This window comes from Mustela putorius, unplaced genomic scaffold, assembly GCF_011764305.1.
Source record: "Mustela putorius furo isolate JIRA1106 unplaced genomic scaffold, ASM1176430v1.1 tig00001929_pilon_pilon_pilon, whole genome shotgun sequence".
NCBI classification, from domain to species: Eukaryota; Metazoa; Chordata; class Mammalia; order Carnivora; family Mustelidae; genus Mustela; species Mustela putorius.
Window position 1 is genome coordinate 67266 of NW_025421909.1, and position 18725 is coordinate 85990.

Here is an 18725-nt window from a genome sequence, read left to right on the forward strand (position 1 = left end):
TGAAAATGAAAAAAATTAAATTATCTCTAAGACTAAAAAAAAAAAATCACAGGGAGAAAGCCATGAGTTCCATGCTTTGCTTTCTCCTCCTCTGGAATTCTCCTGCTCTCCTTGGTATTGAAACCGCACTCCTTGGTAGGTGAACTTGGTCTCGGCTGGATTTCTTGTTGATCTTCTGGGGGAGGGGCCTGGTGTAGTGATTCTCAAGTGTCTTTGCCCCAGGCGGAATTGCACTGCCCTTACCAGGGGCCAGGGTGAGTAATCCACTTAGGTTTGCTTTCAAGAGCTTTTGTTCCCTGAGCGTTTTCCATAGAGTTCCGGAGGAGGAGGACGGGAATACAAATGGCGGCCCCCTGGTCTCTGGCCCGGAGGAGCCGAGAGCCTGGGGCCCCACTCCTCAGTGTGCCCTCAGAGAATAGCACCAGTAACTCCCGTCTGCCTGACCTCTGTCCGTGCTCCGAGCTCACCGAGCCTGCGACCGGTTCAAGGTAACACCGAGCTGTGAGCTCACTGTCGGCTCTGTCTCTGTAGCCGGCTTTCCTGTTCCAATACCCATAAGCTCTGTGACACTCAGACACCCCCGATTCTTCTGTGACCCTGCGGGACCTGAGGCCACGCTGACCCCGCGTGGGCTTCGCCCCAGTTTAGCCTCTGGAGCGAGGTCCCTCAGTGGAACAGACTTTTAAAAGTCCTGATTTTGTGCTCCCTTGTTCCGCTGCTTGCCGGGAGCCAGCTCCTCCCCCCGGGGTCTATCTTCCCGTCGCTTTGGATTCACGTCTCCACCATCCCTACCTTTCAGAAAGTGGTCATTTTTCTGTTTCCAGAATTGCTGTTCTTCTTCTGTTTGATCTGCCGATGGATTTGCAGGTGTTTGCAATTTTTAGATAAGCTATCTAGCTGATCTCCTGGTAGCTGAAGTAGTCTCAGCCTGCTACTTCTCCTCCATCTTGACTCCTCCCCCATTGTTTCTATTAAGTTGCAATACTGTTTACATTTTTAAAAGGCCAACATGTTTGGAGGGTATAGTACTGCACTGCTGAAAAGTGAAATACTCCCTTTTCCATCAGAATTTAAATGTCACTGTTGAACGTGTGTCATTTGATTTGCAGGTGCTGGGACACACTAAGAAGATCAGTTTTAAACTTGGCATTCACATTCAAAAGATGTGATTGGTCATGTTTATTAAAAAGGCGCTTGCTGATGTATTATAGGCCTTGTCCATAGCCAACTACTGGATGGAGTTACCAAAGATTGGCCACGTTTCTGGAATGAAGGACTTTGGGGCTATACTGAGTATTTCTTTGTTACTGATTGGCCCTTGCACAATAGTGATACCCACACTAAGGAGAGTCTGTGCGAAATACCAAAGAAGGTACAGACTCAGGGGATGCTTCAGGGAGCTACAGACATAAGAAACAATGGTAGAATGGCATGCATTACATGTCAAGCTGGAAAATGAAGACTGTGTGGTCGTGTGTTCTGGGGAGCTTAATGAGAAGCAGAGAGTAAGAACGTTTCACAGAGGAGCAGAAAAAGAGTTCTGTGTGGTGGATTTGTACACACGAGGAGCTCTGAAAGAGAACGCTGTGCACACTGGGTGGTGTGGGGGAGGGAGGGGAAAGACATGGAACACATGAAACAGAAATGAGAGTGTTGAGTCCCAAGGGCCAGAAGGCACCCCGTCTACTTGGAATGGAGTCTGTAGGTCAAGTTACTGAAGGAAATAAGCTCAGGTCTCAGATAGGATAGGGAAATATCTTAAAGGTTCAAGAGCCAGGAAATAAGAAAAATTGTGGAAGCATGGGGGCGGGGCAATTCCTATGTGACAAAGTGGCCTGACACTTATCACTTATAACAGTGATTATAGCTCACAGGGCAACTTCATATATATTATCTAACCTAATCCTCACAACCCGGGAGATGTGGTCTTTATTTTGCAGATATACTGAGCCAAAGATACTGACTGCCTTTGACTAGAGGCACAGAGTGCATTGTTCTTCTCCAATTACTGCTTTTCAAGTAGGAGCAGAGAAATGCCTGTATATTGCCGGTCTCTGGACACTGTATAGCATGAAGAGAAGGGACAGGTAGGGAGACCACTGTAGAAATCCAGGCATAAGCAAATGAGGTGCCGGACTGGGCGGTGACAATGGGAACAGAAAGGAATGTAGAGAGTGAGGAGAGATTCCCAAGGTAAAATCAATAGGAAGTGCTGACTGGATGTGGGGGCATGGCCAGGAGAGACTCCAGGATTCTACATCGTGAGGCCTCAGTGAGAGAATTCTGGTGTCACTTGCAGAAGCAGAGGGAAAGCTCATCTGACAAATCTGGATTGACACACACAGTTCCGTTGTTGGGCAGAAGCTGTCTAGGTAGGTGTCCTGCACCTACCACGTGGGGGGTGCTCATAAGTCTGTGCGAGCGGATGGAAGAGAAAACAATAGTTTACGGCAGGGGAATGGATGAGCAGAACCAAGAGTAGAGTATGTGCAGAGATAAGAACAGAAGTCAAGGATAGGGTCTGGGTGCGTGCCTTCCGTGGGACACAGGGGAAGGAGTGCTGGTGTTGAAGTAATAGGAGAAGAGACACAAACCTGGAGAGAGAATTTGGAGGGTTTATATTTCTTAAGACCTGGTAAAGCTTCTTATTGCTTTAGGGAAGTCCAAGGCACTTCAACATTTCAAAAAACACACTACCAGGTCCCATCGCTTAGGGGAAAGTGGTATATATGTCCCCTTCCGGCCACTCTTGAGTTACTTCTCACAGTGCAATCCCATAGGACATTGGAGGCAGAGTCACTTGGGACACTGCTAACACTTAACATGCTGGTTTGACATTGAGATTTGAAACAAACACCAGAATTTCCAGTTTGAATGCTATCTCTTACCCGACAGTTTTTGGAAGCAGAACAGAAAAAGACGATCTGGCTCTGCATCATTATTTGTACTTTTCCATCACTCCCATTGCCTTTTCCAACACCTGAAGGAAATAAAGTTAGGCTCGTTAGAACAAAGAGCAAAATGTCTCAGATTAACATTATGGATTAAAGAGAAAATTATGACAGCTAACAGTGTGTCAGTAATGTATCATCTGGGTCTTGCTTGGATTCCGTCTTTAAAAGACAAAGCTTTAAGCCCAACTTTGTCTCCTAAAGCATAATTTATAAGGCTGGGGGTGGGAGGAAAGACATATAGTTTATCTTCTAAGACAGAATTTCATCTCTTCATCTTTCTAGAAAAAAATCAGGTAGGTAACTTGCCACCTTTCCTCCTCATGTGTTGCTTGATTCAGACATCCGACAATGGGTCTTAAACAGTCTAATTTCCTCTTACCCTCATCTGGAGTTAGATATTAAACAGTTGCATCCAAACATTCTGTTGGCATTCAGGATACATCTATAGACAAATGGTTTCTTGCTCTCTATTCAATTCAGATGACGCCCTTTTTTAGTAGTTCTTAAAGGCTTGTTTCTCAATCCTTCAATTAATTCTTACTGCTTTTGTTTTAACAAGGAATGTCACAAATATGCATAGAAGTAAAGGTACAGAACTAAAAAAAATTATCTAAGAGTCATACGTTAATCATTCTTGATGTTCAGATTCTATTTACATCGTAGGACCACATTATGAATTTGCATTAAGCATCATCATGTCTGAGCCTTACTTCCTCCACCCCATGCCATCCTATCCCATTCCAGTTACAGAACTTCTTTGCAGAACTGATGCTCACCAGAAATTAGTGAAAACGTAGAACTAAATTAATTCAAATACTTAACACATGACAGGAAAGGGCACTGATTTTCAAGCTTAATTCCCACACATTTAAACCTCTTAAAATAAAGCATATTTCTATAATATAAAAGGTAAAAAAGACATGAGGGGAAGAGTCTGGCTCACCTACTCCCACCTGTTTATTTGTCCAGCTCCAAATGGAGAATATTTTTATGCACATATAATCAAAAAGGAATTCTCACCCAGAGTATTTTTACATATGTACATATGCACAAATATGGATACATATTATTCCCCATTTCTGTGTTACAGAAATTGTTGCATACCACAGCACTGTCCTGTGCCTTGCATTTTTAAAATACATGTCAAAAATCTTATTTGACTTGACAGTAAAATGTTACAGCTGATTCAAAGTTAACTACAAGCCACTGTGGAAAACAGTAGGGAGTTTCCTCACAAAATTAAAAAGAGAATTACTGTATAGTCCAGTAATTTTGCTACTAGGTATTTACCCAAAGAATATTAAGCACCGATTGAGAGAATGCATAAAAGGACAGCCATGGGTTGGGATTGTTGGTACACACATGGGAGCAACCATCCCATGCCTCAAGAGTCAGAACATTTCCCCACTGGACAACTCATCAATGACACATAAATCACTTACCATGAATTGAATGAATAACAATTTTTTCAATCTTGACTGTTTTTCTTGGAGGGAGAGTCATGTTGTAGATATTTTTCACATCTGCAAAATATCCAACGTATCTACTCTGCAAAACAACAGAAGACTCAATTTAAGTGGAGGCGAAAAGTCTATCCTCAGCATTCCTGATTTTGTTCTTGTTTTTATTTTTACATAGAATTTAGGGAGAATCATTAATTAAAGAAACATTTTTTGAATGCCATGATATGACTAGGCATGCTTATGTTTGCTGCCTCATGACTGAATATCTCCCTTAGAAGAAAAATTCTGAACTCTGTGCTGTGGGGAAGGAACAAGAAGGGAGGCACATGTGGCTCCTATAGGCCACTTTCGACTGCAAGGACACCTAACCAGACCCAGGGAAAGCGCTACAACCTTTCACCAAGACGTAATTAATACGACTGTGGAAAAGCTCGGTCTGGGGGTGGAGGCTTAACTGTGACTAAGTTCAAGGAAGGTCTGTGTCTGGCAGAGAGTAGCCTCCTCATCACGAAAGGACTTGAGCTCCACACACCGCTAAAGAAGATACATAAGTTCTTGTCCTTGCGGCCAGCTTGAGTGTATTTTTTAAATATTTTATTTACTTATTTGAGAGTGTATGTGTGCATTAGAGAGACCAAGAGCATGGAGAGGAGCAGAAGGAGAGGGCGAAGCAGATTCCCCAGTGAGCAGGGAGCCCCAGGGTCATGACCCAAGCTGAAGGCAAACACTCAACTGACTGAGCCACCCACATGCCCCAGAAATTGGATATTATTAAGGTATCATTAAGGTAAGCTGTAAGTATGCTCCACACCCAGCACAGAGCCCAGTGGAGGCCTTGAACCCACCACCCTGAGATCCAGATCTGAGCTGAGATCAAGAGTCAGACACTTAACCAACTGAGTGACCCAAGCACTCCCTATAGCATTTTAAAGCAAACCCTTGATTTCATGCTATTTCATCCTCAAAATTTATGTTTTACTCTAAATTATATTTTTGCCCTGCTATACAAAATCTGATTTGAAAAATTTACAGTGTGTCTTTTATTTATACACTTATCTGTAGCTTTTGTCTTAGGCAGTGTATGCTGAACTTACTTTGTGAAATTTCAAACTTACCCTTTTAACTTAGATATATACTACTTCCTATTCTTTTTTTCCTTTTTTCAATGAACAACTAAACTTATTTTACAACCCATAGTTTGGAAAACATTCTAAGCCAAGTACTTCCAGAAAAGACTTTTTACCAACTCATGCTGTGATACATAAAGGCTTCTTGCTAAAGGAAATTCTGACTATTACCAACCCTGCTCTCAGTGGTAAAGACTGTTAACATTTCAGTTCTGTCTGGAGGCCATCCCTGGGTCTCTATAACTGGGATTTTCCCATCTGAAAAACACTTTTGCAGATTCCAGGTCCTTGTGGCTGTGTACAGTCACAGACACAGTACATATCCTATCATCCAATCAAGTGAAGTCAAGGCAGGGAAGCATAAAAAGATACATACTTACCTTCAGTCATTTATCTTAATTTAAAACATAAGCATTTGCAAAACAGTGTGGAGATTCCTTAAGAAATAAAAAAATAGAGCTACCCTATGACCTGCAATTGCACAACTGGATATTTATCCCACAGATACAGGTGGAGTGAAAACAAGGGCCGTCTGTACCCCAATGTTTATACCAGCAATGGTCACAGTCGCCAAACTGTGGGAGGAATCAAGATGCCCTTCAAGGGAAGAACGGATAAACAGCATATGGTTCATATATATAAAGGAATATTGTGCCTCATCAGAAAGGATGAATACCCAGGATGAATACTGGATGAATACTTTTCTATTCATAGTATTTCTATGAATACTTTTCTAGATGCTGAAAAAGCATTTGACAAAGTATAGCATCCTTTCTTGACCAAAACTCTTCACAGTGTAGGCATAGAGGGTACATACCTCAATATCATCAAAGCCATCTATGAAAAATCCACAGCAAATATCATTCTCAATGGAGAAAAACTGAGAGCTTTTCCGCTAAGGTCAGGAACACAAAAGGAATGTCCATTATCACCACTGCCATTCAACTTAGCACTAGAAGTCCTAGCCTCAGCAATCAGAAAACAAAACAAAATTAAAGGCATTCCAAATTGACAAAGAAGAAGCCAAACTGTCACTCTTTGCAGATAGTATGATACTTTATGTGGAAACCCCAAAAGACTCTACTCCAAATCTGCTAGAACTTGTACAGGAATTCAGTAAAACGTCACAACATAAAATCAAAGCACAGAAATCAGCTGCATTTCTATACACCAACAGCAAGACAGAAGAAAGAGAAATTAACGGGTCAATCTCATTTACAATTGCACCCAGAACTGTAAGATACCTAGGAATAAACCCAACCAAACAGGCAAAGAATCTATACTCAGAAAACTATAAAGTACTCATGAAAGAAATGGAGGAAGACACAAAGAAATGGAAAAGTGTTTCATGCTCATGGATTAGAACAACAAATACTGAGAAAATGTCTAAGCTACCTAAAGCAATCTACACATTTAATGCAATCCCTACCAAAATCCCATCCATTTTTTTCAAAGAAATAGAACAAATAATCTTAAAATTTATATGGAACCAGAAAAGACCTCAAATAACCAAAGGAATATTGCAAAAGAAAGCCAAAGTTGGTGGCATCACAATTCCAGACTTCAAGCTCTATTACAAAGCTGTCATCATCAAGACAGTATGGCACAAAAACAGACACATAGATCAATGGAACAGAACAGAGAGCCCAGAAATAAACCCTCAACTCTATGGTCAACTATCTTTAACAAAGCAGGAAAGAATGTCCAATGGAAAAAAGACAGCCTCTTCAACAAATGGTGCTGGGAAATTTGGACAGCCACATGCAGAAAAATGAAATTGGATCGCTTCCTTACACCACACACAAAAATAGACTCAAAATGGATGAAGGACCTCAATGTGCAAAAGGAATCCATCCAAATCCTTGAGGAGAGCACAGGCCGCAACCTCTTCGACCTCAGCCACAGCAACGTCTTCCTAAGAATATCACCAAAGGCAAGGCAAGCAAGGGCAGAAATGAACTATTGGGATTTCATCAAGATCAAAAGCTTTTGCACAGCAAAGGAAACAACAAAACCAAAACACAACTGACAGAATGGAAAAAGATATTTGCAAACAACTTATCAGATAAAGGAGTAGTGTCCAAAATCTATAAAGAACTTAGCAAATACAACACCCAAAGAACAAATAATCCAATCAAGAAATGGGCAGAGGACATGAACAAACATTTCTGCAAAGAAGACATCCAGAGGGCCAACAGACACATGAAAAAGTGCTCCATATCACTCGGCATCAGGGAAATGCAAATCAAAACCACAATGAGATATCACCTCACACCAGTCAGAATGGCTAAAATTAACAAGTCAAAAAATGACAGATGCTGGCGAGGATGTGGAGAAAGGGGAACCCTCCTACACTGTTGGTGGGAATGCAAGCTGGTGCAACCACTCTGGAAAACAGTATGGAGGTTCCCCAAGATGTTGAAAATAGAACTATCCTAAGAACAAGCAATTGCACTATTCTGTTTTATCCAAAGGATACAAACATAGTGATCTGAAGGGACACATGTACCCCAATGTTTATAGCAGCAATGTCCACAATAGCCAAACTATGGAAAGAGCCTAGATGTCTATCAACAGATGAATGAATAAGGAAGATGTGGTATATATCATTCATATATATATATATATATATATATAATACACACACACACACACACACACACACACACAATGGAATATTACTCAGCCACCATAAAGAATGAAATCTTGCCATTTGCAACAACATGGATGGAACTAGAGGTATTATGATAAGCGAAAAAAGTCAGAGAAAGACAAATATCATATGATTTCATTCTCATGTGGCATATAAGAAACAAAACAGATTCATATAAGGAAAGGAAGGGGAAAATACAATAAGGTAAAAGCAGAGAGCAAGGCAAACCATAAGAGACTTTTAACTCTAGAAAACTGAGGGTTGTTGGAAGAGAGGTGGGTGGGGGATGGGGTAATTGGTGATGCCATTAAAATTGGTGAAACCTTGGATGAACAAAAAACCCAGAAAAAAGAGGAAACAGATATGCTCATAAATCAAGGAATTGGGACGGTCTGTCTAACCTTGTGTTTGCCTCTCCCTCAAAGTCACTAGAGATAAGTTCTGGTAAGCAGAATAGGCATTTATGTACAAATTTGAGTACTCCCATCAGGAATCACCAGAGTTTGAAGGAAAACACACACAAAACGCTGCAAACAAAGGTGCCAACACCTAAAGAAACAGATAATATGAGAGAAGAAAATATTAGAAGTGGAATAAATAACTTCAAAGACATAAAAGAGGAGATTAGAAATATTAAAAATTATTATCCAGATGTCTTGGAAGTAAAGAACTCCATAGATGCTCTGAATAGCCGAAGAGACATACTTGGAAGAGACAAGGAATGATCTAGAAGATGGACTTGAAGAATGTTCTACGGTTACAATGCAAATGGCCAAAGAGATAATGAAGAAAGATCCAGATATAGAGGAGAGATCCAGAAGCTCCAACATCCATTTGACAGGAATTCCAGAAAAAGATAATAAAGGGAATGGAGCAGAGGAAATAATTAATAATTGAAGAAAACTTCCCAGAGCTAAAGAAAGATTCAAATCTTTTTTTCTAAGATTTTAATTATTTATGAGAGAGGGACACAGAGAATGCATGAGAGGGGGGAGGGTCAGAGGGAGACGCAGACCATGCTCTGAGCAGGGAGCTGGATGTGGGACTGGATCCCAGGACTCCAGGATCATGACTTGAGCCAAAGGCAGTTGCTTAACCAACTGAGCCACCCAGGTGCCAAGAAAAATTCAAGTCTTGAGACTGTCAGTGCTTACCAAGTACTCAGTAAGATTGATGAATAGAGACTCCTAGGAATCTGGGAATTCCAAGGATAAAAAAAATCATAAAGTCTTCCAGAAAGAGGAGCGTGAACCTACAAAGGAACAAGAATCAGACTGACAGCAGACTTACTGGACACTATGGATGCTAGAAGTAAATGGGGAAGTAACATAATTTTTCTACAGGGAAAAACGTTTAAACCTAGAATCCTACATCCAGCCAAAGTGGCATTTTATTTTGAAGGTAAAACAAAGACATTTTTTGATATGAAAGAATTGACAGTTTGTTTCTTGCATACCCTCCTTGAAAGAATCACTGGAGGATATACTTTAGCAATCTAGGGTGACTATAAACACATACACACAATGTAGATTATCTTTCTCCCACATCAAAAAAGGAAAACAGGAAAATAAAATGCCACATTTCTACTCAGGAAGATGAACAGGTAACAGTGCTCTTGGGGCATATAGGAAAAGAAGGTTACGGATACTACCTAGATGTTAGTAAAGTTAAAGAGTGTGTTAAAATGAATTTAATCGTCGTAGCTTATGTATAAGTATAGATTCTAAACTACTGGGGATCACTTCTTGGCCTTTTGCTAAAGATCGAGTGTAAACTACTGGGGAGAGGGAGGGAATGCGTCAATATGACAATAGACAGGAAGAGATGGGGTGAAAGTAACAGAAAAACACAGGAAAAAATGTGGCAAGAAACGTTAAAACGAGAAAGGCAAAAGTTGAGCTCTTATCAAGAGAAAGGTAACTTTATCATTAATATTGATGTGAATCTTGAATCTTTAAATTAAACCTCTTCCTTCCAAAAAAAAAATACTACAAAGCAGGAGTAATCAAAATAGTACAGTAGTGCCGCAGAAAGAGACACATACATCAAAAGAACAGAACAGAGGCCCAGAAATAAACTCACACTGAACACCTGGGTGTCTCAGTTTGTGGGGTGATTGCCTTCAACTCAGATTATGGTCCCGGGGTCCTGGTAGAGAGTCCCATATCAGGCTTCCTCTGTTCTGCGGGGAAACTGCTTCGCCCTCTCCCTGCCACTGCCCCCTGCTTGTCGTCTCTCTCTGTCAAGTAAATAAGATTTTTGTTTTTTCTTTTAAGATTTTTTTCCATTCATTTGACAGACAGGGATCACAAGTAGGCAGAGAGCAGGCAGGCAGAGAGAGAGGAGGAAACAGACTCGCCACTGAGCAGAGAGCCGGATGCTGGGCTCAATCCCAGGACCCCGGGACCATGACCCAAGCAGAAAGCAGAGGCTTTAACTCACTGAGCCACCCAGGCGCCCGCCCCAAATAAATCTTAAAAAAAAAAAAAAAAAACAGTTTCAGGGGCGCCTGGCTGGCTCAGTAGGTTAATCCTCTGCCTTTGGCTCAGGTCATGATCCCAGGGGCCTGGAATCAAGCCCTCCATCAGGCTCTCTGCTCGGTGGGGAGCCTGCTTCCCTCTCTACCTGCCTATCTGCCTACTTGTGATCTCTGTCAAATAAATAAATAAAAGCTTTAAAAATAAATAAATAAAAACGTTACAGGAATAAACCCACACTTACAGGGTCAATTACTCCACAAAGAAGAAGAAGCCATATGCAATGGTGGAAAAGACAGTCTCTTCTCTAAATGGTATTGGGAAAACTGAACAGATACATCCAAAAGAATGAAACTTTTTTTCATCATACACAAAAATAAACTCAAAATGGATTAAAGTCCTAATGTGAGACCTGAAACCATAAAACTGCATATAACTGAACATAAAACAAACATAAAACTAAAGAAAACATAGGCAGTAAGACTTCTGACACTGGCCTAGCAACGTTTTTCTAGATAGGTCTCCTGAAGTGAGGGAAAAAAAAAGCAAACTATTGGGACTACACTAAAATAAAACTCTTCTGCAGAGTGAATGAAACCATCAACAAAACAAAAAGACAACCTACTGAACGGGAGGGGATAATTCCAAATGATGCATCAGGAGACGATAATTGCAGATGACGCATCAAACCAGGGGTTAATATTCAAAATATATAAGGAACTTCTGTAAGTCAACATCAAAAAAATAGCAACAATAACAACAAATACCTAAACTTTCTGATTTTAAAATGGGCAGATGACCTGAATAGACATTTTTCCAAAGAAGACATCCAAAGGGCCAGGAGAATCATGAATTTTGGCACGAGAGGATAAACATCAATGATCTGGGTCACAGTGAGAAGCTAGGCTACTTAAGGCATACAGCAACAAAGTTAAAGCAGGGGGCAGGTTATAGTTGTCAAAAAACTACTATATTATTTTTTTTTAAAAAGAAAGAAAAAACCCTATTGTATTTTAAGGGGAGACCAAGGTTCCTCATGAAGGAATTTAACTTTTGAGCTCCACACTGTCTCATTTCAACATTATACAGTGATGTATCTTCTTCAAATCCTCCCCCATCCTAAGCTGCTTGGAGTTTCTCAAATTTCTCCTACACTAGCAGACAGGTAGTGCCAGCTTCCTAGCATTTTCCAGCAGATGAACTGGACCAAAAACCTGCTGGACGGGGGAGGTCTATTTCAAAGAAAAGGAGGGACACGGAAAAGAACATGTGTATACTACACCGAGATCACCTCAGTACACGATGGCCCAATGTCCCAACCAGACAGCAGGCAGCAAGGCTTGAGATTAACCTCCACCCCCAGGAGGGCTGTTGCCCATTATGGAGTTTTACAGGACCAGTGCTCTAACCCCTGAGCTACGGAGGCACCACTATGGAGTTTTAAAACAAAGACAACAACAGCACCAGTCAAGGAACCAAGGAACCAAGGTCGTAGCCCTGTCTGGACACCGTCTGGCTGCACAATCATGGGCAAACGCACTCGGCGTCTCAGGGTGTCCTATACACTATACAGTGAGCATCAGATCCAAAGGTCTCTGCAGGCCCTCCTAGCTCCACACTGGGGGACTGCCACCCATCCAAAGTGGGGCTATGGCTTCCCGTTTGCATGCCAAGCGCGTCCCAGTAGAAGTTCTCAGGTCACTAACACAAGCCTCCCCGGGCAGCCAACGAGTCCCTCACCTCTCACCCCTCACCTGCCAGGTCCACCTGGCACGGACCCCTGTCAAGGACCCTGTTGTCCCCCAAAGTCAGATGCTGCAGGGCCATGCTACATCAGTGACGGGTGACCCCCTGAGACCAGGGCAGGAAGAAATCCCAACTACTTATCAGGAGAATTAAAGGCCATATGTAGATGGGCCCAAACCATGGTAATATTTAAAAAAAAAACATGCCCCCAATGCCTTACACACCAGACTCCCAACAATACAACTGCTATCTGTATCTTTAAAATTTACTGTAAAGCACATAAGTCGCACACAAATACCTGTCCACACAGAAATGCCTTTCCAGGAAAAAGAAAATTTGATCACATCAGATTCTACGTCTTTGGCAGACTGACTAACATTTAATTCCAAAAGCTGAGAATCTCTCCTGTGGTTAAATACCACCCTAAGGTGGAGACAAAAACTGAGCCCAGAGCATTTGCAGGACCGTTAAGAGGGTGCCAGAGGCAGGCAAATGGGTCCACTGTTCCCACGGTCAGGGTCATCCCAATGTGGCCTGGGGGTTGGTATGGGGATGGGAGTGGTGCATGGGGCCATTGGTTGGGCCATGGGTTACCAGCTGCAGCTTGTATGGAACTGACCCAAGGCCTTCAGCAGGCAAGAAGCCAGTGAACTCCTAGGCCACCCTTAGTTTCCCCTCCTCCTGGGCCAGGACACTCCTGTGGTCTCTAAACTGGGAGCTGGTGCCTGTACTTCTTATCAGTCTGTAATGCACGGTCTATAGCCTTTCTCAATTAGCCTACCTCCACTGACCTTTGGCTCAGGAGAAAATACTTTGTTCTCTAAACTGTAACTTCTTTTCACAGGTAAGGGAATGATGGGATGACCAGGGTGGCCCTTGGCTGCACCTGATCTGTTGACCCTGGAGGTCCCACTTGATAAGAGGACAACAGGCGACTCACCCCTCTGGCCACTCCACTCCCAGGACCTGAGGCCCTTATAAGAGTCAGTGTAAGAACCTGGCGATTCACAGACCTGTACCCCTGGGGCTGACAATGCATTATATGTTAATAAAAAAAAATTTTCTTCTTAAAAAAGGGAATCAGTGTAAGGGGCAAGGGTAAATCAGGGGTTTCATCTGGGAAATAGGAGCATCCCAGCACTCCTCTGGCACTAAAATAACACAGGAACCTAGAGAACCAAGTCACCAGTGACACACTTCCAATTACTGCTCTCAGGCTGAGTAAAGGTGACATATCTAAAGACTGGCCTGTGTGTTGCAAGCGCTGCACAGGAGTATTTACCTGTGCCTTTTGAGGCCTCAGTCTGCCCTGGGGCTCAGCCCCTGCCCAGCCCACCCCTCCCTGGCAAATCCTAGGGCCTGTCTTTTCTTTTTAGGGCTTTAGAAACCATCAAAAATCAGTCTCAGTCACCAAAGACATTTCTAAAGAGTGTCCTCCTTTCTTGCCTTGGCAGCAATAAGGACAGTGAGTAGGACTTCCCTGGACAGACGGCATAGTAGGATTCTGGACTACAAGGGCTCTGAAGACTGCCAGGCTTAGAGTGAAATCCCACGTCACCTGCACATGCCAGCTGTGTGACAATGGACAAAGGACTTCAACTCTGAGCTGTGAGGTTTTCCAGCTGTGAACTGAGGACATTCCCACCCTGTAAGGGAACTGCTCTACCTTCTGCCATTCTTAGAGACGATATTACTCTTCAATTAGACAGATTCACTCCATTACATGGGTTCCCTCCAAGGAGAAAGCATTTTGCTTCTGGGAGTGACAAAACAATATTTTCACCACGCCTTCATTGGATCCCATTTGTAGCAGGTACTCCAAGAATAGAGGATGTGTTTTCCATGGAATTACCTGCAGCCCCCGCTGTGAGGTCAATGGCAGCTTGGATGGCAGGACTGGACTTCATGTTGGCCCACTCCTCTGTTGGTCTCTGTGGAAGGCAACTCTCCGCAGCTTATGACAGGTGTCTCATATCCCTGAAAGGAGACCAGAGCTCACCATCAGTGAAGCCTCTGCAGCCTTTCTCTAGAACTGCTGCCTAGTTACTGGGATGTCAAGCTCTGGGAGCTGGGAGATCAGCTCTCCCTTTTGGAAAAGAAGGAAGGAAGGAAGGAAGGAAAGAAAGAAAGAAAGAAAGAAAAAGAAAGAAAGAGGAAGGCAGTGAGGGTATCAGTGCAGATTACCAACTGGCCTGCCTTCTACTCGCCCACCATCTCCCCATGAAAAACTCGCAAGTCAAAACCCTTCCGTGAGTTATCACAGCTCTAGCCACTCATAGGGAGCATTTCAACCAACCCTTCTGAAAATCTACAAGTGAATGCCAAATACCACAGACACCCAAGCCATAACAAACTAGTTTTTTAGAGGCCTATGTGGAACTGTCAGGAAACTAAGCTCAGTTCTAAATTCAGACAGCAGCCTGAGTTGAGTCCCTCAGAGGAGGTCACAAAACAGTAGGTCTGGAAAGTAATGGCTTAGGCTTTCTGCTAAGTAACATTTGCGTGGGTCTCAATTCCTGATCTTCCACCAGCAGGATGAGCCCTTGGGCCCCTTAAGCTGGAGGTCCCCCCATATCAAAGGTGAATAATAGAATTATCATAATATAAAGGCAATCAAAATAGCCACAAGGGACAGCTGTTCTTAGAACTACGGAGTACAGCACCAAGCATTAGTCATGGTCAACAAAGGCCTCTTCAGACCTTCTCAATCATAACCATGTACACAAAACACCTGGGAACCTTGTTAAAATACAGATTCTGATGTGCTAGGCCTCAGGTGGGACCAGAAACCTTGCCAGTTACTACAAACTCCCAGATGAGGCTGATAATGACTGGCCACCAATCACATTTTGAGAAGCAACACTGTGTCCTAAATTTGTTTGATAAGAATCACTGGGGCACCAGTAAAATATTCAGATAGCCAAGCTTCTCTCCTAGTACCTTGTTTCAGCATGTTTGGGCTAGAACTAAAAAGTTTGGGAAAACTAGAGTCTACTCCTCAACTGTCAAGACAAAAATCAACTATCACAGAGAAATGGACTTTAAAAATACAGATTTTTATAAAAAAGGAAAGGTGGCTCATTAACACATAATATCAAGATAACCACTTCAGCAACCAATTCTGTGTGGTTTTCAAACTAAGTAAGTGACTTATCCATCAATACCAAAGAACAATTTTTATTCATCACGCTAAAGACCTCTGTGCTCCCACTCAGGCCACCTTTTGGAGGGTGGTGGGCCAGCTGGGTTATTAATGAATGCCAACGTGGACCTAAACGTCAGCGGAAAATAATTTCATCCCCTAAGAAGTCTTTTTTAACCACTTGACACCTGCTGTGAATGATCAGACACCAAGAAACTTGCTTTCTTTGAAAAACAAAACAAAACTGTAAAACCAGCAACCACAAAAGCATAGTACTGGACTTGAAAAAGCAACTAAGTGAAACAGACAAGACATGCATTTTATGTTATTGATAGGACAGGAGAGGCAGTATCAGTAACTACAGTTGACGAGGTTCTGGCCATCCTGTACCTAGAGAAGGCTATGAGGGTCCTAATCCAATCTCTTCCTTTTCCAGATGGAAAACTGAGGCCACAAAGCAAAAGCTTTTCCAAGGTCATACAAGTTTAGTCAGAGGACTCAAGTCTTGCCTTTTGGGTGTGTGCCTATCAAGCAATACTGAATTCCTGAGTATTCTTACCTGACCAAAAAGAAAAGCAAAAAAAAACAAGCACCGAACCCTGCATTTTAGAGCGAAAATGGAGGCAAGTGGGGAGAGTCACACAGGGCCTAACCCATGTGGCTTCTCCATCGGTTGAATTCTTGGGGTGCCAACATTTCTTTCTTAGTTTATAAGAAAGGCATAGATCCTACTATATGTCATCGCTGTGAATTTAACCCCTTCCGGTATGCGAAAACTTAAGTGCATCAAATCCCACAAGTAAGGACTCAAGAGAAAGAGAATTACTAAAATCAGCAACTGAACAGTGATGGGTTTAAAAACTAACAGTTAATTAAGTCAGCAACTGACTCACATTATTGTGTGGTTTAAGAAGGCGGCTTCAAGAAGTCTAAAAAAAAAAATACATTCGGCTTGGGGAGGCAAGACTGGTCAGCAAAAGTTAAAACTCAGTCTTGAGCCAGTTGAAAAGCTGAATCCTTTTCGGGCCCTTTTACCTCTCCTGCAAGCACAGAGGGGTCCGAATCCAGGACTGAGAGACAAACAACATTGCCAGCGGCACAGCCTTCTGAAGTTCCCAGGGGAAATGGGTCTCTCGCCTGGGAGAAGGCTCTGAGTCCACCTGCTCCACCAGGTAACACCAAGGAGGAGAAGACTGCAGCACAGACTCAAGCGGACCCGGCTGCCCTCCCGCCCAGAACTAGAGCCGGACCCAAGGCGCTGCGATGCCGGCTCCTCTGCCCGCTAACACGCCGGCCAGGCAATCGCGCTCCGAGGCTCCGGATCCCGGGGGGCACAGGCCCGCGAGGGAGACTGCTTCCCGCTTTCTTGTCCTCGGACTCCAGCCCAACAACCTGCACGAGTCTCTCATTCATAACCGCCTCCACTCGGGCCCAGACACCGGCGGCGCGGTGCCCAGAGGCCTGATGACTCTCCGCGGGGCAAAGAAGACACCCTTCCCGGCAGGTGACTCTACGGAAGGGAGGCCGCGGAGCCCCGGAGTGTCCGGCGAGTCCCGGTCCACGGCGCCTGTAACGAACTGGGCAGGGGGACGGCGCGAGCCCCAGCCCAAGACGTCCGTAACGACCTGGGCGCGGGTATGGCGCGCGGGCCGCGGACCCCAGAAGCCCGCCGGCTGCCTGGGAAGGTCGCGCCTCCCAGCCCCGCCGCGTAGGCCCGCTCGCGCCCCGCTCCCTCCCGCCGCCCCCGGAGCGGCGGTTGTGGGGCTGCTCTCACCGCCAGGACAGTTGGCCGCGCGTGCTGCTCGGGCTCCGCCGCCGGCTCGCCGCTCTGCCTCCGCCGCCGGGGCAGCCGCTTAACACCCACACCCACGTCCGCCCGCCGCGGGCCGGCCCTCCGCCCCGCACTCCGCGCGGGGGAGCGCAAAGGGCGGCGGCCCCCTGGGGCTCGGAGCAACCCGTGCGGCGGGGGGCTGGCAGCGCGGGGCCGGCGCGGGGAAGCGGAAGTCCGCGGCTTAGGCGGCACTCGGCCCCGCGCAGGCCATGGAACCCCTGGGCCCCGCGCGCCCGCGAGCTGGAGGACCTGGAGGACCCACAGGACAGGGAGCCCGGGCCCCCGGAGTTGCTTCCCTTTGTCCAGTTTCCCGGAGGACTCCTGAGAGGCTGGACCCCAGCTGGAACGCAGGGCGGAGGTTGGTGGTGCTGGGAGGACCCGCTAAAGTCTTATGTAAGTTATGGCACATATGGGGGGGGGGGGAAGAACTAGCAAAAGAGCTAAATAATTCTAAAGCAAGCAAAGGAAGGAAATAATAAAGATAACATCCAACATCAATAAGAATAGAAAGAAAAATAGAGAAAAATCAACAAAACCAATACTAGTTCCTATCAAAATCTCAGTAAAGTTTTGCCAACAAATTTATTCTAAAACTTATATGGAAAGGCTTAAGTCTGAGAACAATCTTGAAAGAGAAGAATAAAATGGGAGCAATAATGCTAAGATTTACTGAAATAGCTACAATAATCAAAAGTGTGGTATTGGGACAGACACACAGATTGATGGGACAAAAGCGACGGCCCAGAAATAGACCCTGTTATGGACTGAATCCTATCTCCTCAAAATTGATAGGTTGAGGTCCTAATCCCCAATGTGACTATATTTAGAGACAGGACCTTTAAGGAGGTAGTTAAGGTCAAATGAAGTTTTAACAGTGGATCCCTGATCCTTCCTTTAGGGGCTTGATCTCACAACCCTGAGATCATGACCTGAGCTGCAATCAAAAGTCGGATGCTTAACCGACTGAGCCACCCAGGTGCCTCAATGCAACGAAAGATTTAATAAAGGTCTAGAATGTATTAAATATAAACAACAACAACAACAACCTCCCAAAGCTCTATAGTAAGAAAACCAAACAATCCAATTAGAGAATGGGCAAAAAAGAAGAACAGACATTTCACTGAAAAAGATAAATAAATGGCAAACACACACAAGAAAAATGTGGTCAACCTCTCGACCCATTAGGGAAATGCAGATTAAAACCACAATGAGCTATCAATACACATCTATCAGAATGTAAACGTATCTAAAAGAAAAATAGCGACAACATCAAATGCTGGTGAGAATGAGAAGCCTGATGGTTCACATATTGCTGGTGAGAATATAAAATGG

General features: G+C 44.0%; 1 protein-coding gene across 6 annotated transcripts in view; it reads right to left on the minus strand.

Annotated features, from left to right (window-relative positions):
* Positions 1–18725, minus strand: part of LOC123394205 (phosphatidylinositol 3,4,5-trisphosphate 3-phosphatase TPTE2-like) — a 42152-nt gene that overhangs the window by 8211 nt on the left and 15216 nt on the right. For 5 of the 6 annotated variants that reach the window (XM_045087965.1, XM_045087966.1, XM_045087964.1 and 2 more), the window contains one exon: positions 2889–2980. In XM_045087965.1, the coding sequence (XP_044943900.1) occupies positions 2889–2980 (92 nt within the window). Of the gene's footprint in view, positions 1–2888; positions 2981–4396; positions 4503–18725 lie in introns of all 6 variants that reach the window. The other variant, XM_045087969.1, reaches the window with a different exon arrangement.